Source organism: Quercus lobata, chromosome 9 (genome assembly GCF_001633185.2).
Source record: "Quercus lobata isolate SW786 chromosome 9, ValleyOak3.0 Primary Assembly, whole genome shotgun sequence".
Taxonomy (NCBI): domain Eukaryota; kingdom Viridiplantae; phylum Streptophyta; class Magnoliopsida; order Fagales; family Fagaceae; genus Quercus; species Quercus lobata.
This window is the reverse complement of record NC_044912.1, coordinates 1362110-1385565: the sequence shown is the minus strand read 5'-3', so window position 1 is coordinate 1385565 and position 23456 is coordinate 1362110. Positions and strand designations below refer to the sequence as shown.

The 23456-nt window shown below is 34.1% G+C and overlaps 2 protein-coding genes across 8 annotated transcripts; one reads left to right on the top strand and one right to left on the bottom strand.

Annotated features, from left to right (window-relative positions):
• The first annotated feature begins 529 nt into the window (after positions 1–529).
• LOC115959955 (probable sucrose-phosphate synthase 4) lies at positions 530–8409 on the top strand. The gene is made up of 14 exons (XM_031078639.1): positions 530–1016; positions 2214–2303; positions 3209–3429; positions 3650–3713; positions 3827–4026; positions 4277–4757; positions 4962–5096; positions 5251–5382; positions 5497–5673; positions 5960–6013; positions 6159–6221; positions 6637–7482; positions 7599–7726; positions 7894–8409. The coding sequence occupies exons 1-14, from the start codon at positions 807–809 to the stop codon at positions 8168–8170; spliced, it is 3078 nt and encodes a 1025-aa protein (XP_030934499.1). The 5' UTR covers positions 530–806; the 3' UTR covers positions 8171–8409.
• Positions 8410–8833: 424 nt separating this feature from the next.
• LOC115960677 lies at positions 8834–15169 on the bottom strand. Of its 7 annotated transcripts, none has more exons than XM_031079638.1 (13): positions 14971–15167; positions 14791–14849; positions 14560–14646; positions 13798–13931; positions 12668–12726; positions 12530–12584; positions 12389–12439; positions 11704–11743; positions 10935–10975; positions 10760–10864; positions 9810–9857; positions 9516–9635; positions 8839–9059 (listed from the first exon to the last, which is right to left on the bottom strand). In XM_031079638.1, exons 2-13 carry the CDS (start codon positions 14837–14839, stop codon positions 8991–8993), a joined length of 858 nt encoding a protein of 285 aa, XP_030935498.1. In that variant the 5' UTR covers positions 14840–14849; positions 14971–15167; the 3' UTR covers positions 8839–8990. The 7 variants fall into 7 exon arrangements, with proteins under 7 accessions (XP_030935500.1, XP_030935498.1, XP_030935497.1 ...); XM_031079637.1 differs by having other exon boundaries at positions 14987–15167; XM_031079640.1 differs by lacking the exon at positions 14560–14646 and having other exon boundaries at positions 8834–9059; positions 14987–15169.
• Between the last annotated feature and the right edge of the window lie 8287 nt (positions 15170–23456).

The following is a 23456-nucleotide window of genomic DNA, read 5'->3' as shown; positions in this document are numbered from 1 at the left end:
ACAAAATTTTAAACTCTTAATATTACCCTTTACTTTTACCGTAAAAAGCAAAAACCAATTAAATGACTATTTTGAAAAGTGTAAGATACTATTCTTACCTTTTTAACTGTAAAATATTCAGAAAATTATTTGTGAATAAGTATAAAAGTAAATATCAACTATTTATTTTTAAGAGAAGGAGGTAGTGACAAAATAAGAATATATATGGATAATATGTTTTGTAAGCTTAAATTCACTAATGCATTTGACCAATTTAATTTGCTATCGGTTTATTTATTTAAATAATAAATAAATTGATTTATTAGAGTTTATTTTGAACTAATTTAGATTATGTTGGCCTTTTAAAATCCCAATTGTATTTTAATCGAATTTGTTTTTTCATGTCCAATAAATCCATGACTCGCCTAACTTAAAAGCATCCCATTGTATGTAACCAACCTACAGAACCCATGACAGAATAATCACCACCGAATCCATCGCACTGATTGATTTAATATTTAAAAGAAAAAGAAAAAAAAAGATATTGTAAAAATTGAGGCCTTTTAAGGAGCTTGGCTTCTTTGTCCAATTAACTTGGTTTCAAAGGGCAAGAGAAACCAAGAAATCAAGAAACCATCAAACTTCAAAGCTTTCCACTCATTTCTCATTGCTTTTAGAAGCTCTTAAACTGCTATAAAAGCCATTCATCTCTCTCTCTTTCTTGCCTCACATACCCAGAAACTTTTACGCCACCTTTTTATTCTCTCTCTCTTTTCCCAAACTCTTTCTACAAAGAAGCTGAAACGGGGAGAGAAATAATCAGTGAGATGGCGAGAAACGAATGGATTAATGGGTATTTGGAGGCGATTTTGGACGTGGGAAGTAACCTAAAGAAAACGTTTGATGGGAAACTGAGTGTTTCAAAGATTGAAGAAAAAGATCATAAGGAAGACAAGTTATTTAGTCCCACAAAATACTTCGTTGAAGAAGTTGTTAATAGCTTTGATGAGACTGACCTCCACAGAACTTGGATTAAGGTTCGTTGCCTTTTCTTCTATTCTAACTACCATATAGATATTGCTGCAGAGTGCAAACTAAGTGCAAAATTCTTCTAATTCAATTCATTCCTAGCTAAAACCTTATAGCTTCTTATAATACCTTATAATAACTTTATGTTCTAATTGTTTGGTTTTAAAGATTGACACACTTATATTTTCACCATTAATTCAAATGAAACCTACAGTTACTTTAAAGAAATAATTGTAAAAATTTTGTAACTCAATAAGTATTTTTCTAGTATTTTCAATAAAAACGTTTACATTTCAAATCTCCCATTTCTATTTTAATTATCAAATTATAAAAAATAATCAATTTCTTTTCTTTCTTTTTTCATATTTGAGATCCTAATAATCTTGTAATGGTTTTTTTTTTTGTGGTGGTCTTCTTGAATTTTCATCCAAGGTATTATGCTTATCACACAATATAATGAACATAGCGCCAAAAAGAAAGAAAATATTCCAAGCATATTTCCCTATTTTATGTGGCAATTTTTGAGCCAATATTGGTTCTGTTAAGTGGCCCCACAAGAGCAAATGGAACATTAGTTGGGGACCACACTTATATTGTCCCCTTTTCTTTTTTTTGGGCCTCACCTGGATTAAGATATAAAATAAACCTATGGTTGTCTTGCAAAATCAAAATAATCTAAGATGTTTGAAATTTTATGGTCACTATTGTCACGGACACCATGCAAGAACCTTATAGTTTACATGGCACACATGTGATTTCTAAAGGGACTAAAAGTTTTCTCCTTTATAATAAATTGAACTTGTGGAAATTTAAACTTCAAAATTCATTATGTGTATGTATATGTAATATATTGTTCTATGATTTTGTCCTCATTCAGCTAATACTTCACACACACTATATATGGAATCCGTTAAAATTAAATAGAACTCCATGAGACTAAAGTGACCCACTTACTCAACAAGTTGAAGAACAAGTTCTTGATTCAAGATTCAAGAATCAAGAATCAAGAATCACAATTGTCTGTGAATACTTGAAACATAAAATGAATGAGAAATGGAAATATGGAAGAATCTTAAATGCATGGAAGAAAAACTTGTTAATATCTTTATTATTTTCTTCTACATATATATTTATGTTTGATTAATTTGTATTGAAAAGGAGAAATGGAAGGAAAACAACTTGTGATTGACGGTGAACTATTACAGGTAATAGCAACAAGGAATACCCGTGATCGCAGTAATAGGCTTGAGAATATGTGCTGGCGTATTTGGCATCTCGCTCGCAAAAAGAAACAGGTGAGAGAGAATAAATGAAATTCCAAGTCTGGTTTTATAAAGTTCATAAGGATTATCACGCCAATTTATCACTAATCTTGTCGAGTTGAGCACTTTTGAGTATTGCCTCATCTTCACGTTACTTTTGTTAAAAGAAGAGAGGTGGTATTTAATGGGAAAATGACTCTGGTATTACGACTCTCTTACATAAGGTGGATCAAATGTTCAAGACTTACATGAGAAGAAGACACGTAGTATATATTTGAATGTGCCAAATAATTTCACATTTATAAAATGGGTCTACTATTAATTGCAAGTAATAACGATGATTGATGGCTAATTGCTATCTAAGTAATTATTTTATTCTCAAAAAAAGAAATTTAAGTAATTATTTAGTACTTAACAAAAAATGGTATTTACTCCTTTCACATAAACAATAAGTTATATTAAGTCAATTTATGGTGGGATCACCATCTATATAGGAGAAGAAAGTACTATGTCTCTAATTCTACTTGAATATTAAAATTTTACCCTTTTTGTACAAAATAACTACTTTAAACATTACCCTACTACCCAACTACAAACTGCATCCACTTGTGAAGGAATTGGCAACAAAAGAGCAAGGGTTTTGGGTGATCATATCCATAGTATATCTTAATGAAATTGTTAAACATGTTAATTTCTCCATACTACACATTTCCTCAATTTCTTCAATTTTTAATCAGACATAAGACAAAAAATATTTATTTGACTTTATGTAGTTTACATAGACTTTTTAAGTCCATTAAATACTAGAAATGTCACGAATCTCATATCTAGTTAAAAAGTAAATAGAATTGAAAGATTTTAAATGGGAGGAGTGCCTCTTCCAAAAATAAAATATTAAGAATTCTATGAATTTGAAGTAATGTATTTTACATGTGCAGATAGCATGGGACGATGCAAAAAAGCTAGCAAAACGGCGTATAGAACGAGAACAAGGCCGTAATGATGCTGCAGATGACCTTTCTGAGCTCTCAGAAGGTGAGAAGGAGAAGAGTGATACCAATGTCTCAGAATCGACCAAGGATTTTTCCAGGATCAACTCTGTTATGCATCTTTGGTCAGAGGATGATAAGTCTAGGAGACTTTACATTGTCCTCATCAGGTATCTAGCAATCTCAGTTAAGCTTGTTTAATTCTAAATAAGATTGTAGTTGCACACATGCAGTCAATTTGGTGCCAATAAGTTATTTCCATCAATGATCTTCAAAATAAAAATAAAAAGCAAGTTGATTTGAGGAGAATAATATATAGAAAAGATTGTATAATTTGGTTGTAGGGAATAACTTTTTCAAATTTTCATATTGTATTTGTTGCTCTTGTAGTATTCATGGGTTGATACGGGGAGAAAATATGGAACTTGGAAGAGATTCTGATACTGGTGGTCAGGTAATCTTAACTCTAAACTCAAAAAGGGTAAAAAAAAACCTTTAGCAATTTTATTTTATTCCTGAGGGGCTCTAAGTCTAACATCGGTTTATGTTTTTACATGTTAAATTTAGGTGAAATATGTTGTTGAACTTGCTCGAGCACTGGCCAACACAAAAGGGGTCCATCGTGTTGATCTCTTAACTAGACAAATCACCTCACCAGATGTAGACTTTAGCTATGGTGAGCCCATCGAGATGATATCATGCCCATCTGATGGAAGTGGTAGCTGTGGAGCCTACATTATTCGCCTACCTTGTGGGCCTCGTGATAAGTAAGTAATTACAATTATTTTTGGGCTAAGGCCATCATTCCTAGTGAGTTAGGGGCTGTTTGATATGACATTTTAAACAACAGTTTTCAGTTTTTAAATAACGTATGTATTTTTACACATTTTTTTACTTACACGTATTTCTAAAAAATACAAATAATTACCAAACAGGTCCTCAATTTTTGGAATATACTACTCCAACACATACAAAAGAAAAAAGAATGGTAATTGTTGGAACATTTTTATGTGGCAGGTACATACCAAAAGAGTCACTTTGGCCTTATATACCTGAATTTGTCGATGGGGCTCTAAACCATGTAGTGAACATGGCAAGAGCTCTAGGTGAACAAGTGGGTGGGGGAAAGCCAACATGGCCTTATGTGATTCATGGCCACTATGCTGATGCTGGAGAGGTGGCAACTCATTTATCCGGGGCCTTGAACGTGCCGATGGTGCTAACAGGTCACTCATTGGGTCGGAACAAGTTTGAGCAATTGCTTAAACAAGGGAGGCTTTCTAGGGAGGACATAAATTCAACCTATAAAATTATGAGGAGGATTGAAGCTGAGGAACTGAGTCTGGATGCGGCTGAAATGGTGGTGACTAGCACAAGGCAAGAGATTGAAGAGCAATGGGGATTGTACGACGGCTTCGATCTCAAGCTCGAGAGGAAGCTTAGGGTTAGGAGACGGCGTGGAGTGAGTTGCCATGGACGAAACATGCCAAGGATGGTGGTATGCACATTCTCTTATTGCTTGTGTTTCTCCCACAATTGAAGGAATTGACTTCATTTGCAACTCATTTATAGTCATATCATAAACCAAGTACTGGAAAATGTCTATGTGCCTGCTTCTTTCAAGAATGATAGTGAAATATGGTTATAACATACTTAAAAATGGGTCTTCACATCCATACTACTAATGTCAATGTGGCATTAGGTTATACCACCGGGAATGGACTTCAGCTATGTCACAACTCAAGATTCATTGGAAGGTGATGGTGATCTAAAGTCATTGCTTGGCCCTGACAGATCCAATCAAAGCAAAAGGAATCTACCTCCAATATGGTCAGAGGTGATTCTTCTCCTAATCTTCCTTACTAGTATTCAAATATTTGAATGCCTTCCTTTAGTTCTGGATGTTACAGTCTAGACTAGAGTACAGAATGCAAATAACCATTTTTATGCATGGGTTGGGGCATTTCGTTGAACTGAATTTTACAATGCAGGTCATGAGATTTTTCACAAACCCTCACAAACCCATGATACTTGCATTGTCACGTCCTGACCCCAAGAAAAATGTCACCACATTGCTCAAGGCTTTTGGGGAATGCCAACAACTCCGAGAGCTAGCTAACTTGGTAAATTCTCCTTTTCATTTCAGCTAATTTTGTAGTGATTTAAACACGGCTTCATTACTATCAGCATAATAATTTGAGCTAATAGTTCTTTCTGGTTGCATATTACTCTTCCAGACGCTGATACTCGGCAACAGAGACGACATTGAAGAAATGCCTAATAGCAGCTCAGTTGTTCTCACAACAGTACTCAAGCTCATTGACAAGTATGATATGTACGGCCAGGTTGCCTATCCCAAGCATCACAAGCAATCAGAAGTTCCTGATATTTATCGTCTGGCTGCAAAAACAAAGGTACATTGTGTGTTATAGAAATATCTAATGAACACCTGGGATGGTCATGAACAAGGAATTTGTTTACACTTAAATGGTTTTCCACCTCAAATAGCCTATAATACGGCTTTTACAGTTTATACATTAAAGATGGCCTACCAAACCTTATGGCAAAGGCCATTAAATGGCATAGATAGAGCCTAAACTACTGTTTAAAATCTGCCACACCTTAACCTCTCATTTTCTTCTTGCAAGTTGCAACATTAAATTTGCTAACAGTAAGACTTGGCGGATTTGTCTCTTGAAGGGAGTTTTCATCAACCCAGCTCTCGTGGAACCTTTTGGTCTCACACTCATTGAGGTAAGCCTTGGTCTATATACTTGAGTTATAGCAAGCTTTCACAAACTGCAGTAAACATAAATTATATGCTGCAAGATTTTGATCCTAAAACACATTAATTACATAAATATATTGCTTATGTTTTCTGCTATACACTATCCTGCAGGCAACTGCTTATGGTTTACCAGTGGTCGCCACCAAAAACGGAGGGCCTGTTGATATTCTGAAGGTAATGAACCACCATATGGCCTATTTCCCAACCTACTGGAACTCTATAGATACACAATTGTGTTTCTTATTCCAAGTTGGCTTATAAAATTCTTCATTATTACTGTACAATTTTACACCCTAAACTTGAAACTAGAATACTTCATTTTTAACGAAAACCTTTACAAAACGTGGGAGAAGAAGAGTACCCCAAGGTTGCCCAAAAATGGTAATCAAAAACAAAATGTGGGATGCAGATTACAAGCATCTTCATCTGTCTCAATCAGGTAGCATGCGGTCAAACCTAATCTAGTTATTTCTCTGAAGTTCCTATTTATAATTAGAATTCCATGACACTATGGAATGTATTTGCTTAGGTCCTTAACTTATGAATTATGATCATTTCATGAAACTAATAGAAGGCTTTGTTCTGCCAGGTATTAAATAATGGCCTCCTAGTTGACCCACATGATCAGAAAGCCCTATCAGATGCGCTACTAAAGCTTGTTGCAGACAAAAACCTTTGGCTTGAATGCCGGAAGAATGGCCTAAAGAATATCCACCATTTTTCATGGCCAGAACATTGCCGTAACTACCTCTCACATGTTGATCACTGTCGGAATCACCACCCCACTGCTCGTCTTGAGATAATGCCAATTCCTGAAGAACCGATGAGTGACTCTTTGAAGGAAGTGGAGGACCTTTCTTTGAGATTCTCCATAGAAGGAGACACAAAGATCAATGGAGAACTTGATGCTGCAACCAGGCAAAAGGAACTCATTGAAGCCATAACCAGAATGGCTTCCTCTAAGGGTAATAATCCCAGTGCCAATTACTACCCTGGTAGACGGCAGTGGCTATTTGTAATAGCCACAGATTGTTATAATAGCACTGGGGATTGCACTGAAACCTTGTCGGCAACTATCAAGAATGTTATGAAAGCTGCAAGCTCAGGTATAGGCTTGGGTCGGATAGGCTTTGTATTATCAACCAGTTTGAATTTACAAGAGACCATAGAAGCCTTGAAATGCTGCCAAGTAAATATAGAAGACTTTGATGCATTGGTGTGTAAAAGTGGAAGTGAAATGTATTACCCATGGAGAGATATGGTTGCTGATGTGGACTATGAATCCCACGTGGAGTACAGATGGCCTGGTGACAATGTTAGGTCTATGGTGACAAGGCTTGCCAGGATAGAAGGTGAGGCTGAGGATGACATCATGGAGTATGTGAGTGCAGGGAGCTCTAGGTGCTACTCTTATAGTGTGAAACCAGGAGCCAAGGTGAGAAACTTGAGATAATAGAAAACAGAAAACTAATGTATAGAAGGTGGTCCCCTAAATGATGCATTTTGTTAACCCATAACATTTCTAACTATGATTCTAATTATAAATGGCAGACCCGTAAGATAGATGACCTCCACCAGAGGCTACGGATGAGAGGCTTCCGATGCAACCTTGTCTACACACGTGCCGCATCAAGGTTAAATGTGGTGCCATTGTTTGCATCAAGAATTCAAGCACTAAGGTCAGGTCCTCTTTGCTTACTATATAATGTAGACAATAAATTTATGCATGCATGCAATGTGATAGCTTTTTATGTATTATATACAAAAATCCACATAACAAAAAAATTGCAGTACCAAAGAAAAATTAAAAGAGAAAAATTTCCTGTCATGTTTGTGTGATATTCAGGTACCTTTCAATTATATGGGGAATTGACCTTTCCAAAGTGGCAGTGTTTGTGGGGGAAAAGGGGGATACAGATTATGAAGACCTGCTTGCTGGCCTCCACAAGACCATTATTCTAAGAGGCTCTGTGGAGCATGGCAGTGAGAAGCTTCTTCGCAGTGAAGACAGTTTTAAAAGAGAAGATGCAGTTCCACAAGATAGCCCTAATATCACCTTTATAGAGGAGAGTTATGAAGCCCATGACATCTCAGCATCCTTAGAAGCTGTGGGGATCAAGTGAATAAATTTTCCCTTTGTATCTCCCTTCTCAAAGGATTATTGTTACTACTATCGGCTTTAGGGCCTTTTGAAGCATACAGTTATATAGATAACCCAAAGGCAAGAATGTAGATATAGTATGCAAGAAGAATATAAATATCAACTTCTTGTGAAAATTCCAAATTTGTATTAAGAATAAGCATCTAAGCTTTTCAGAAATTTCATCATCTTGTTCATTTGACATGATCATTATTTGATTCATAGACGCAACAAAAAAGGCACTTGTAAATCAAATATTATCCTTAAGACATTTAAATGAATTCTGGATGCACCTTTGCATGTAAAGGTTTGTGCCCATTTTGGGCTTGAATGTAAGATGTATTATGTATCATCTTTTATAATCCAGAATCATAATAATTGGATAAATAATGTGTAGTGTTGGCAATGTTCTGCATTCCACAAAAGAGAGATCAAAACTGTTCCTGGTCATGTATCGGTATACTTAGTAGAAATCATATTTCGCTTCCCATAGGTTAAAAAAATATGCAACCTTTTGATATGAAAGCATTTTAATGTATTGAATTATTGATGATGTTTTAATCAGCAATATGTACCATTTCAAAGAAGGCATTCCCTTGTTTATTTCACAAAGAAACTACTCAAACTACTTAAACTCACTCTTCAGCAACTATAACAGGTTTATCACAGTCAAGTTGCAATATTGGTAGAGAATCAAATTCTTTTCTGTTTACAGAATTACCTATACAGCAAGTCACGTATTCTAGTTGTCTACTGATTTCTTTTCTTAGCCTTTACAGTTCTCCAATGTTCAAGCACTTTTGTCATACACAACAGTCTACACCCACCTTGTATTCCTTTCCACATGCACATGTAATGACATGAGAAATTCCCTGCGAAAGGCAAAGGCTTCAATGAAAGAAAGGGGACAATTCCATATTGAAGATGCAAACTTGAGTCTATTAATGGTGTAGAAAAGGAATCATCATCAGGAAAACGTAATTTAAAAAAAAAAAAAAAAAAAAAAAAAAAAACCCTCAAGTGATGGTGACTAAACTGACTGTCAATCTCAACATTCCTTTCTTTTGATATTATTCATTGATTTCCAGAGCCTTGGCATTACCAAGCAAACACAAACTCTAAATTTATTCAGAAAACAAAAAAGGTGCACCCCCATAGGAAGTATAAGCACACACTATCTGCTAGATGAGTCCTATCTTTACCTATCAAATCAAAATAGAATCCTTCCATCTTTGGACCTAGCTTTGGCAATATTTATTGGCCATTTAAAAAAAAAAATGATCAAGTTATAACAAATATTTGACTATTTTCAGTGAGTAATAAAGCACCTTCAGTGTTTCAATTTGGCTTGGCAGAGTTTGCAAGTACTCAATTACTCCAGCTTTGTCCAATAAAAGGGCATTGTGTTCCTCTTCCAAAGTCTTTATATCCATTGTTCTTAGCTCTGGCTGTATCCATCCATACAATAAGAAAATATGAGCATACAACAGGTGAAATGCCACTGCTCAGAGAGCTAAAATTTTGGCATTGAATAGGCAAATTCCACAAACATTTCTGAGACCATGAACAAAAGCGTGCATGTACACACACACACACCCATTTTTCCCAAGTAAACAACTGACCTCAAAATCATTTGCCTTGAACTTCACTTGCTCAAGAAGCTGCTTCATCTGAAACACAAAAAATTGCATGTGTTTAGCTTGCCTCTGAAATGTTTTTTTTCTTCCTGCTATTCTTTTCTTTTTTTTCTTTTGTTTTTTTTAGGGGGCTCAGGGAGAGTTGAAGGGCAAGAGAGAAAATGCACAATGCTAAAATTTTACTGGAAACTCTATCTATTTATGGACATTATACGTATTTTATTCCACTAGAAGGCAGAAATTACTTACACTCATCTAAGTTCTCTTTGAATGTTAGAAGTAAAGGACAGTTCAACTAACAAAATTTGATCCCCACTTATTTCAATTCAAATTTAATGAACATACTGCACAAGATACTCATTACAAAATTCAAATCAAATTCACTTGATGGGCTTCAAACCTCCCATGTGCTACACCTGGACTAATTAACTGTCTCTAAATTCTGCAAAATAGGGAATCAGCTTTCCTTTAAAAAAATTATTGGGAGTAGATTTTACTTTTTTGCTAAGCAATTAACCAGATGTGAGAAACGAAGATAAATTAGAGCACATTCCAATAAACTTGAGTCAACTAATTTAAACTGACAGACAGCTCATTCCCTTGTAGCAGAAATAAATGAAATCTTTTTTGGGAGAGATATAAGGAAGTGGTATCCCAGCCTTTGGCTAGACTATTCCACTCCCTACCCATGAGATAATGCGGAAACTTCATGATCCAATAATGTGGTGGATTGAACTTGGGTGCTTTGGATTTATATCACCCCAAAGACCAATGAGCCCACCACCTAGGTACCCCCGTGGGGATTAATGAAATCTTTGCATGTGTTATAATTAATTAGAGTTAGTGAAGTTATACATTCAGTATATGTATTTAACAAATTGAAAAATCAGTATAGATCTAAATTTGGAAGACTGATAGGTATCTGAACAGGTAACCTTGCTGTTCTCCATAACAAGTTTGGATTTCATTCGTGAAATTTCATCCAGCTTGGCTTTAGCAGCGTCTAATTTTGCTATCAGGTTGTTCTTTGCTTCACTCCCCTATTAGTCCAAAGATAAATTAAAACATTGCATCCCCAAAAATTTATGATCAACAGAGTAATAGCTCTACCAGATTGTCCATAATGAGGTCCCCATCAATGCTAGACTTCCCTGCAAGAAAATAAAAATATAAGAGGAAGATGCAGGTGCCATATTTTAAGTAAAAAAAAAGAATATGTACTTCAGAAACTTGATTTCAGAATATATAATTCTATGCTTGAAACTTATGGACATATTTTCTAGCCACTATCGTTTTACAATAACTCAAAAAATGGCAAGCTGCCCAGTTATATCAAGGTGAGCTTCGGCTGGTTCAGAGCCCCTTTCACATACCTTTGCAATTAAATGCTTTCTGTGATCTATTTATAGATTATCTAGCATCCTTTACCCCTAATCCAGTAATCAAAAGGTATATTGAGGCATGCTTGCATTTGGCAGCTACGCTGCAGCTATATACGGTCTGCTAATTTTGGCGGTTAGGTTTGGAGCTCCAGCTATATTGCAAAAAGGGCACGATACTTCTTTACTCTTCCCTTGTTTCATGGAAAAAGAAATCAACAGCTTGCATTTCTTGAATCTAAGTGCAATATACAAAATATTAATAACTAATATTTTAGAAAAATTTCAATGACAGTGTTCATATTTGCTAACAGATTACGATCATGTTGCCTGATGGCCATTATACATTGACAAGAACTTCAGAGGCCACAACATAATCGAATTATGCTGCAGGCTCTGAAAGAGGTCGGGATTAGATAAGAAGTTAAAAACTACCTACTTATCAAAGAGAAAGAAGTTAATGACTACCTCAACTAAATTAAGAATTCTAAGAGACATACCCTCTGTTTCACCTGTTTGCTCACTGATTCTATCCTTGACCTGTATAAAATTTAATAAGTAGTGTCCAAAATATATATGAAGAGAGCAAAAATCCTAAAAAATTATCTTTTACTAAAAAGCACTAAAAGTAATTTAGTTCAAACATATGTAGCTGCAATTACATGATTTGAATCTAAAGTATAAACTAAATATGGTATAGCAAAGAAAGAGAGATGCAAGATCTAAATACATAGGAAAATCAACATCCACATTCTAAAAAGGCGTATCCAGGAGAGGACTTAGTAAAAGGAACAATTTAAGACAAGATTCTGAGGAATCAAGGCAGCACATTCAGCAAATACAGACTTGAATGACTTTGTGGGCTTGTGGATACAAAAGCACATACAGAGACACGCATCAGATACAGCTGAGCATCATCTAGAGGATGTCTGTTTGGTAAAAATATTTCAATGGTGGAAAATAATTACTCAAAGCTGTTCCTAATTTTCAAGCATTCCCAAGTGAGACAGTTTGTACAAAACACTAACAAAATAAATCTAGAAGGAAATCCAACAAACATATTTCATTTCTTTAATTCCTCCAGTTGAGTCCACTTGAGCTCATAAAGGCTAGCTGAAAGCTATCACAAGTACAACGGAAAAAGAAAAGGAACTAAAATGTAAAATCTGATCAAGAGGAGAGTACCAAAACATGCTCTCCTAGTTTTCCGCTAATTTTGTGAGAATTGACCCAATCCTGCCAAAAATGAAGGAGACTATCAACTAAATGTTGAATGTTAAACATAGAACTTTAAAATTTACAAGAAGAAAAAATTTTGTATCAAACCTGCTGTTCCTGTAATTTGGCATTGATTTCCTCTCCAACCTTGGTAAAGTAAGTCCTGTTATTGAAAAACAAATTGCAGTTTTAATCATTAAACAATATTTTTTTTCCACAATTGTTGTAGGGTGTGCTTTGAACTACCTCATCTCTAAAAGTTTGGAAGATAAACTGGCCTTTTCTTGTTGAATAAGCTCCAATGTCTGTTTGTTGAAGAATCAGGGTTTAAACAGAGAAAATAGCACATAGGTGCGAAACTGTTTATCATTGAATAATCAAGCATGTGGCATTTCTATCTCAAAAGAAAAATTAGACTGTTTGTAAATCCCCTTATATGCAACCCATCACTACTTTTTAAGGCCCGGTATAAGTTATAGGCTGTTCTTTAGGATCATGATTCTCAAATCAGCTTCTGCTGTTTAACAGCCCAGGTTTACCCTTCTCTAGGTAGTCTACTGAAAAGTATCGAAGTGACTTTCTATGAAACATGTTTGTTTTGAAGTTATTTGAGACTTTAGAATGCCTTGAGGGGTTGTCCTCATCATAAAAGAAATTACAGGATCTCATAATCAGAAGCTTCATATCTTCTTTTGTACAATTGTTAAATTCTACGGAACTCAGACAAACCATTTTTTGTTGTTCTGATTGTACTGTTAACAGCTAATCAATGACTATGCAAAACTCCTATGACTGTAATATCTTCCACTTCACATTAACCATTCATGATCTTTTGTTGTGAAATGATACAAAAAGATCCCCAACGTCTACAAGTTTATATTATAAGGAATATAATTATGTACCGCAGAAGAAGCAAATACTGAAATAGTGACATGATGAAGATGAATATTAGAATCACATACAGAAGGAAGTATTATTATAATACTACTCAGTCATTTTCTGACTACTAATCTATGAGCATGCTATTGTACTGGTCGTAAAGTGAAAGGACAGCTAGTTGGGCAGGTGCCTACATTGCTACACGTATGAGCTCTGTGCAAAAGCAAGGCACACTATCTTTGCTTTATAAACAAGTTAGTGGACACACTACAGGTACAACGTCCCAAGAATTCTAAACACCACTTTTTCCACAAATAGAGAAAGACAAATCTTCACAAGATAATGAGGGTCCTCTTTTTCTATAGCTCTATTAATTTTGTTCTTTCAAGTATCAACTACTTCTTTGTGTATCTTTCTAGCAATTTTGTGCAAAATAAGGTTTCACAACCGAGGGCTTGAACACACATGTACGCACCAGCAGAAGGGGTGAACTGTACCTGTGCAAGAGTGGACGAATCAGACTCCAAGGATACAATCTTTCTCTGTCTTTCCAAAATCTGTGAGCAAATCTGACCCTTCGCCTTCATCATCTGCTCAGTATCTTCTTTGAGTTGCTTTGTTTCAGATTTTGCTGCAAAATAACGATAAACAGCTTTAAAATGTTAGCAAACAAACAAGGATGAAAAATGAGAGATGCCTTTCATATGCTTTCCATTACACAGCTCAATAAATTTATATAACTCATAATGCTGAAACAAGGATTACAGAAAAGCTTGAAACAAAAAGTATTGCAAAATTATAAAATGCAAAAATAGTATTAAATCAAAATCATTCTAAGAATAATCATGGCTTGAAAACTTCAACTGAGAAATAGTGTGCACTGTAAAATACCTTAAGACTAAACAAACCAAACGAAGCCATATAGGCCAACCGAAAATTCATTTGAATTTTTCAAAATTTATAATAACAGTTCCTTACAAGGTTTCATTCATAGTTAATTATTTCATTTAACCATAGCACATAATATGAAATGCTCAGCCTAACACGCATTCAGAAAAATCACTGTGACATACACACTTACAATACTTATATACATGGTATGCACCACCATTATTCAGAAAAATCAACATGATAAACTTACAACTACATACACGTAAATTCATACATACATACATTCTGATTAATAATATGCACTACTACTGTTGAGAAAAACACCATAAAACACATGCATATACATAGATTACATTCATGATACATACCAGAATTGAGATCGATTTCCAAGGTTTGAATGGTGGTTAACTGCATTTGCTCTTCGACAGTGATCTTTGCAGTTTGATCCTCCACATCTATTTTTTTTTATTTCACTTAATTTGTTACTCACAGATCTTAATTCGCTGTAATTTGAAATACACACACACACACTAGTTCTTCGATTTTAGATATAAAAAATGAGAGAGAGAGAGAGAGAGAGAGAGAGAGAGGTAGCGTACCGTTCATCTGAGAGCGCAAGGTCTTCATGCACAGCAAGTAATCCTCCATTTTGTAGCTCCTGAGATAATTCACAAAGAAATGCGATTCAGATTGAAATTCAGTTCAACTGAATGTGAACCAAATTTGGTTTTACCGAGAGACAGAGAGAGAGAGATGAGCAAAGATTTCATTGAACTAACAATCGATCAAATCAACCTTGAGAATTGTAATAGCTCCAGAGAGAGAGAGAGAGAGAGAGAGCGAGAGCGAGTTTTTCAGTGTGTAGGTTTTGAAAATGGGAATTAGAAAAAGGGAGCAGATTTTGGAGGGAAAGCAAGAATGAATGAAGTCCAAGGGGCGCAGATTCATTTTCAGTTTTATCTATCGATAATTCACAGCGACGCAACGTTTTCGCCTTAATAAAAATGTAGTCGTCGCTTTTACAACCGAACGCCCTTGCAATTTTTTTATTTTTTATTTTTTATTTTTATAACTAACACCCTTGCATTTTGAATTAAGTTTTGAGAACAAACTTTGTCTATAACTTTCACAAACAAAAAAAAAAAAATTAATATAGCTATTTATTTTGAAAATATAGCCGTTAAATTATATGTTCTTTATATTTATAACACACACGTCAAATTTCGTGCCAAATAGACGTTATTTACTATTTGATCTATTAACATATTTTTTATTCATGATTTTAGATTACAAAAATTTGAAATTTAAATATTTGATTGATGATATAGTTATTAATTTTTGATCTTCTGAAAATCAAGCATACTGTATATAAGAATAAAGTATAATTCAATGTTGGATTTCTCAAAATTCACATTCAATAAAAGAACATTAAGTGCTATTGGCTACAATACAGCCCAGCTACCCCTCAATTAGTAGGCCTTAAGTTTTGGGCTCACGATTTATTTGTTCAGTGGGTTTAGTGTATCCTACTATGGGTAATTCTGGGGTGGGCTTAAGAACAAGGTACACTTAAATCCTAACTCCCTTTTTCCTTTTCTCCACTCTGTTGCTTGCTCAGTTACTTTCTCTCTCTCTCCCTCTTTGCCCTTGAACTGCCCAACCCCTATTCAATGTTACTTCCCCTATTTATAGCTTGAGGCAAGCGGTGGAATTATGATTATGTTCTGACCCCACTCGTGCACGTGGGGCCTAAACTAATTATTCCTGACAATGAATAAATTTTGTTGGGAATAGGAGTTGCTACATTGGAACTGGTGTTAGCCACCGAAACTTGGTCGGCAGCACACTTTCCCAGGGCACTTCCAACCTGCTGGGATGTAGCCGAACGTCATTGGAGGACTAGCCGATCATGGGGTCCTCGAGGTGTATTTGGACACCGAGACCATGATCAATGAGCTACAGTGTTTGGGCCTCATGGGCTGAACATGATGGGACAAGCCCAAGAACGATATCCTTCTTGGGCCTTCCTTAATTAGGGCCCAATGATAGGGGCTTCTGGTCATATACCGTACAACTACAATCAAGTTTGTAACTAAATTTTGTCTAAGTTTTAAGTCTAAATCAGTTTGGAGCTATCTCCTTTAACCCACAATACAAGTCACATGACTCATTAAAAAAATCACATGAGTAAAACTATACATGAATGATCTCTTCAATCGCTATAAAATAAGTTAAAAGAAGATAACTAAACTTTTCTCTTGTATTATAGTTTATTCTTGATTCAAAAGCTTAATTATAAACTGGTTTGGAAGATTCTTCTCCAACTCACTACATGATGAATTGTAAAACTATCTATATCTATTAAAATAAGGGAAAAGTTATGCCATCTTGTTCCCACTTCCAACTAACTATGCCGGATTTTTTTTTTTTTTTTTGAGAAGGAACTATGTGGTAATTGAAGAGACCATTTATATGTAATTTTAGTCACATGATTTTTTTAATTAGTTATATGACTTGTTTAAATAATAAACATAGATAATTTTATAATTTGTCCAGTAAAATGTTGGGAAAGATAACTCCAAATATATTTGGAGCTAAACTTTGTCTTTATTTTAAGATTTTAACAAATTACGTGACTCATTAAAAAGTAAATAGAACTAAAACTATTCATGATTTTTTCAACTATTACATAGTGGGTTTAATGTCTAAGTAAGATTCCTCCAAACTGATTTGGATCTAAAATTTTTCCTTTTTCTCAAACCTCCCATTCTATGTTTGCAAAAGCGATATAGATTTTGGTAACCAAATGGAAAGCTCATGAATCTCTTCAAATAAAAGAAAAGCCCAGATTTCAAATGAATGAAAATATCCTTTTAAAAAAAACACAAAACCAAAAACCAATATTAAGAATAATACCATAATTAGAGGAAATCCATGGTAAAAGAGTTGTTACAAAGCTTACTTACAAAGGGATAAAGTTTGGTTACAAAGTTGTTTGTAGTTTAAACTATAACTTCACTTAACATATTTTTATTGGATATGAATTTTGACAAATCCACCATTAGATTACATTTTCTTCCTATATCCTCCATGCTTGTAAAATTTCCAGAAGATCAAAAATCAATAACTATGTCATCAATCAATTATTTAAATTGTAAGTTTTTGTAGTCTAAAATTATATATAAAAAATAAGCTTATGGATCATATAGTAAATAAGATCTAATTTGCACAAAATTTGACACGTATGTTACGAGTGTAAAGAACATGCAATCCAATAGTTAGATTTTCAAAATATGTAGCAATATTAATTTTTTTAAAGAAAGTTGTAGTTTTAAATTACAACTAAATTTGTAGCCAAACTTTAACCCTTACAAAATAATAAAGATGTCAATAATAAATTTTTATGATAATGATGTTGCACTGGTCACAACTTAACATCTTATGAAAGTGAGGTACTAGTCACCAATTGCCAACTTAAAAGAACGTAAAATAGTTTTGTTTCTAACATTGCTTCATCAATAATGTCCACTGGCTTAGTGCAACTTTTTTTTTTTTTTTTTTTTAACAAAATAAAAATTCTATTATAACATAATTTAAGTGTATATATGTGTGAAGTTCCCTCCTAGAAACTTGAACCCCGACTCTTGCCTCCCACACCCAACAAATATTTATACTTGTGAAGTGATCATCGCACCAAGAGTGTGCGGTGGTTTGTAACTTAAAAAAAAAAAAGTAAAATAGTTTTGTTTATAACATTGCTTCGTCAATAATGTCCACCTCAGCTTGGTGCAGCCCCTTAATAAGTCTCCCAATCAACCTTACCTTGGTGTTTTAAGGACCCATCCAACAAGGAATTTGGAATGGGCATTGGTATAAAATGCTAACATACATATAAAATATGGTGTAAAATGCTTAGCATAACAAGTTATGATTGGAAAATTAGTCTGTTTTTTGTCAAACATTTTTTCAAAAAGACAATAGAATCAGTGTTTTTATTTTTAAATAAATTAATGTTTATCTTTTCTCTTATGTTTAGCAAATAAACTATTGGGAATACGAGATACCAAAATAAATTTCCAACATACAGGAGAGAGGGAAACTATTATATTTTTGGTTTTGTTCTCTAAATGACTAAAACTATTTAGGCAGATTAATTTGGTTTGAGTATCTTCTAAAAAAAATGGTTTGGGTCTTCCTCATTCTTTTCCTTTATCTTTACGATCATAAATTCATAATATACTCATTGGGGAGAGATTCAAAACGGTCAAAATCCCTCGGATCACTGATATGTGTTAGCTTTGAATGCGTACACACTCATAAAGTCAATTCATAGACTTAATTCTAAGCACCCAAAATTGGCAACATTCATTGATAAAAAGAGTGACAATTTTCCACACATATCACCTGTCTTATATGTGTGGAACACCGCCATTTATGATTTGGCACAGATTTGAAGAGGGAGAAATACAATTTATATATTGGGTTTTGGAAGTAAACCCGTTTTTGTTTGGGTGAACAAAGGTCAATTGAGTACGGTCTTGATTTTGATCTTCTTCTTTCTCGCTTGTTCCATCTCACCTTCTTGTAAGCAGCTAGCTTCTCTCTTTTTTTTCTTTGCCCCCCAAATTTTAATTGTTTTACTAATAAATTAAGTTTTGTTTTTTTAAATTTTTTGGGGTCAAATTTGATTGAAATGCAGATGGATATGATTCATTGGATCCTAATGCCAATATGACAATTACATGGGATCTCATGGTTGATAATGATAATGAAGCAAAGTATGATGTAAGTTCTTCATTTTTTTTAAATATATATATATATTTATGATTTGATCATATGTTTTATTTTAATTAGGTCAGGCAGCTGAAAGGTTAGATGTTTTTTCAATTACTTGGCTGGAAGCCCATTCATAAGAATTAAGTTGTCCCACTCCAATACCAATGTTGTCCTTCTAATTAATAAAAATAAATTGAATACTATGATTTTCTTTTTAATGTCAACTCTGTTAGCGACTCGGCTTTCATGAGTTTCAGATTTTATTTTTCCCCCAAAGAAGGAGAATGAGACTGGTTCTTGAGAATAGGCTGCTTGCAAACGATCATCTGTGCATAAGTTCAATATAGTGCTCTTCCCTGTTGATTTTCTAATCCAAATATCCAGTTTACTATTTTAGGTTCATATTTATAATTTCTAATGTCTATTTTGTTTGTATTTGTTAGCCCAAAACTAAAAAGTTTGGTCTAAATTGAATAAAATTTCAGATTTTTTAACCCAAAAATTAAGATTTTTTTTTTTTTTTTTAGTCCAAAACTAAAAAAGATAATCTGCAAAAAAAATCAATTTAAGGCCTAATTAATCAAAAATGAACCAAAATAGACCAAAGTGGACTAAACTAGACCATACAGACCTAAGTGGACCAAAATGTGGCTTAATCTTTTAGATATTAATATATTATATAGATTAGTATGTATCTCTTTAGGCATATTTTACCTTCTTTTTTTTTTTTTTTTTGAAACTTTACCTTCTTATTTTTTTATAGAGTATTTTATCTTTATTTTAATCTTCGAAATGAATAATAACCATCCAAAATTTTAAAAATACATATTAAATAAAAAGAATTTTTATAAAATTAAAAAAAAATCATATCACACTAATGAGACATTCAGGAGTAAGGACAGAAATGCAGAGTGTCCATAGCTTGTTGACACTTGGACAAACTGGAATTTTGGGGTTTATATAGAAAATCAACAAGGAATAAATATTCAAAATATTAACTTAAAATTCAAGTTTTAATAATATAGACATTATATTCACATTTGAAAAGAAAAAAATATGATACAATTCTAAACTTATATAATGATTTAAACTTAATGTAATATGTAATGCGTTCTATAGGATGGTTAGCATCCTCTTGAGTTCTTAAATAACTTGGAGGATCCCTTACCCTAAAAAGGTAAAGGGTCCTCATTCTTGGCAATATAGCTTGTACACCCTTAAGGTGTCACATTATGAATGGTTAGAGTACCAGAGTCAAGTGTTTCAAGTTTCTACAATCTTTTGTTAGATGTATTTCTATGAGGACAATTTAAGCTGTTATTCTGATAAACCAAAACTTAATCCTAGTATATAGATTGCATGAACAAAATCATTTTTTTGGCTTGCGGATCAGATGTCAACTTATTGAATTGCAGGTAAGGATATCACTCTACAACTTCCAACTATTCCGACATGTGGAGAATCTGGAGATGCCTGGTTGGAAATTGAGTTGGATATGGCAAGGCGACGAGGCAATATGGGATATGTGGGAAGCAAAGCCACCCAACAGGGAAATTGCTTAAGATTTAAGGGAGGAGTACTTCCTCATTGTTGTAAGGGAGGAGTACTTCCCCATTGCGGAACATACAAAGTAATAAAGAATAATTGAAGGAAGAAAAAAAAGAAATGAAATCAAACGTCAATTAATAACCGTTATTTGGAAAATAAAAAGGTGGTCAAGATGAGTAAGAAATAAAATAGAGATGGCTATACAGAGGACATTGAAAACTTTATAGTGCAATAAAATCAACAATTAAATATAATAATACAAAATTTAAACTTAAAACTAATCAAACTCTAACTAGGGAAATTATATATATATATATATATATAAAAGCATAATCTTCATACACTATGACTTTAAAAATTTTAATGAATAGTTCTACCTCTTATTTAATGTTGTGGGGCCTGAAATTTGAAATCCCGGCCCACTTTACATTAAGGGCCCAAAGCCCAAGCCGAGGAGCCCTACTGCCGAGGAGGTATGATGAGAAGCCCTTAATGGCCCAAGAATGTAGCCGAGGACAACCTCACGCTCAACGCCTCACAAAACGCCTGAAGAAAAGGACAAATTCAGTACAAGAGCAGTACAAGCGAGAAAGCTGCCAACACCATAACGTGGAGCCCAGCACCTGACAAGCCCATACCCCATACCATGCTATCCAGCTTTTCCCAACCACTCTGACGTGAGGATTGATAGGACGAGTAATTGCCCCAAACAAGGAGAAACTGACACGTAGGTGAAGAAGGGGAATTGAATACTAGTATAAAAGGGAAAAGAGAGCTAAAAAGAGTGGAGGCCCCGGAAAAGGAAGGAGAAAAAGGATGAAGAATGGTGAGAAGATACTGCTCCTCGGATTAATTCTGAGGAGTCAGACCTTTCAAACCACATCCGTGTAAGGCTCAGCTATACAGGCCAAATCCACCTTCGTATGGGCTTCCATGAAAATCCTGACTAAACCGTTGCCCAACGACCAAGGTCCAGCCTTTTCAAACCCACTCTCTACAAATCGTATTGTTCGGGCTCTTTACATACGAGCCCAACGTCATCCTTGGGTCGTTAAAAATTGTGTCCCTACAAATGTCTATATTATACAAATCATCAACCAATAAATATATGATAATAGTAAAAAATGTTATAGACAAGATTATGAAAAATATGATAAAACTATTTTTTTTTTTAAAACTCTTTATAAAGTCTAGGGACTAAAATAGTATTTTATCTAAAAAATTATCACGCGCAATGCGCGGGTCTACGGCTAGTAACTTATAATAAACAAGAAGTGTGTGGTTTAAAGTTTGACTATTGAATCGTGAATAGTTGTTGAATTACAATTTCCATGCTCTTGCTGGACTTTTTTATTCTGTGCTTTAGATGCCCCTTAGAATCTTGACCACACCCTGTTTTGTTGGGCTGCATTCAATGGGTTATTTAGGTCTACCTTCTTTCTTTTCTTTTTTGGCTTTTAGACTTATGAAATAGGAACTCCATTTTTTTATAATAAAAAAAAAAAAAAGGATATTGATAGTTTTTGCACTTGGTTGATCCCCTGAATGGAATTTTTGTAGATTTATCCATAAATGTTTTGAAGTTTCTATGTCTATCACTTTGTGTCCATGAGCTATATCTCAACCGGTACTTTATTTTTTCATTTTTATGATATGGAGGGTGAGATTGTGGGTTCAAGACTCATAGAGTGCGTATAACTTACCAATAAAAAACAAATAAACACGACTCACATGCCAGTTTCAACCATCATTGCATAAGAGTTAGTGAAGCTATATATATATATATATATATATTTTTTTTTTTTTGAGAAAGACACAAGACAACCAAACACACACACGCACACACTGGGGAGTGGAAAGACCGAGTTTAATATCACACAACTCACAACATACAAAAGCCGGTAACTCTTGAATGTTGTGTGAAGGCTTTAGTGAAGCTATATATTTTTATATTTAAATGACATGTTTTGTTCTTTTAAAATTAGCAATGAACTTGTTTTAATTTGCTTAATGAGTAATAATTAATTTCAGTAAAAGAAGTGCATAACGGGCGCGTGACCCTTGTACACAAGGCATATGCAAGAGGAGAACCCTGGAAAAAAAAATCTAAAAGTTAAAAAGATCTAAAATCGGCAAGAAATATGTTTTTTCTATAATAATAATAAAATAAAAAAAGTAAAATCGGCAAGAAATATGTATATGAAAAGTGACCATGGGCTTCATCCACAGATGTAGTGTCCCTAGAAATAAAGGTTTCAGTATATATATATATATAGATATCTCTCTCCCCTGAAAATAAGGCACATCCTTTTCCTACGAATGCACTTCATCAATCTTAGAGGAACTGCCTTCCATACTTCAATGCCATCTTTTTTGCTGAACTGTTACTTCCAACATGCTCAATAACTCTGCCACTGTCTTCTGGATCACCCAATTTAACCAAAAAAAAAAATGAACTTATGAGTTGAATTCATTTAGGCTAGCGTGTAATTAGTGCAAGGACACAATGAAACCATAATCTTGCATGAAAATTGTGTTCCTAACTTTTTCTTTTGACTTTTAAGAGAGATTGATTTTTCCCCCTTTTATTATAGAAAAGATGAAACCCTATTCTGATTTATTTCTTTTTTGCAATTTGCATTTATCTTTTTGCACCACATATTCCACAAGCAATCTATTATCCTGGGGATCTCCCTTAAGGGGCTGATATCAAACCCTATTGAATGCTGAAAAAGGTAGGCCTATTTACTTTTTGTTAGGCTTGTGCTATGATGTATACAGCATACATGCAATAACATCTGGATTGATAATTTGGATTTGGGTCATTTTATTATTACACACTGACTTGTGAACTCTTGGAAGGTAGGCCTATTTACTTTCCGTTAGGCTTGTGCTATGATGTATACAGCATACATGCAATAACATTTGGATTGATAATTTG

Coding starts and splice junctions, on each gene's coding strand:
- LOC115960677 (XM_031079638.1), bottom strand. CDS start 14,839: ATGGAGGATTACTTGCTGTGCATGAAGACCTTGCGCTCTCAGATGAAC. Junction 12,727..13,797: donor ATTCGTCCACTCTTGCACAG/GTACAGTTCACC, acceptor TTCAACAAACAG/ACATTGGAGCTTATTCAACA. Junction 11,744..12,388: donor AACTAGGAGAGCATGTTTTG/GTACTCTCCTCT, acceptor AATTTTATACAG/GTCAAGGATAGAATCAGTGA.
- LOC115959955 (XM_031078639.1), top strand. CDS start 807: ATGGCGAGAAACGAATGGATTAATGGGTATTTGGAGGCGATTTTGGAC. Junction 2,304..3,208: donor TCGCTCGCAAAAAGAAACAG/GTGAGAGAGAAT, acceptor TTACATGTGCAG/ATAGCATGGGACGATGCAAA. Junction 6,014..6,158: donor TTGGTCTCACACTCATTGAG/GTAAGCCTTGGT, acceptor ACTATCCTGCAG/GCAACTGCTTATGGTTTACC.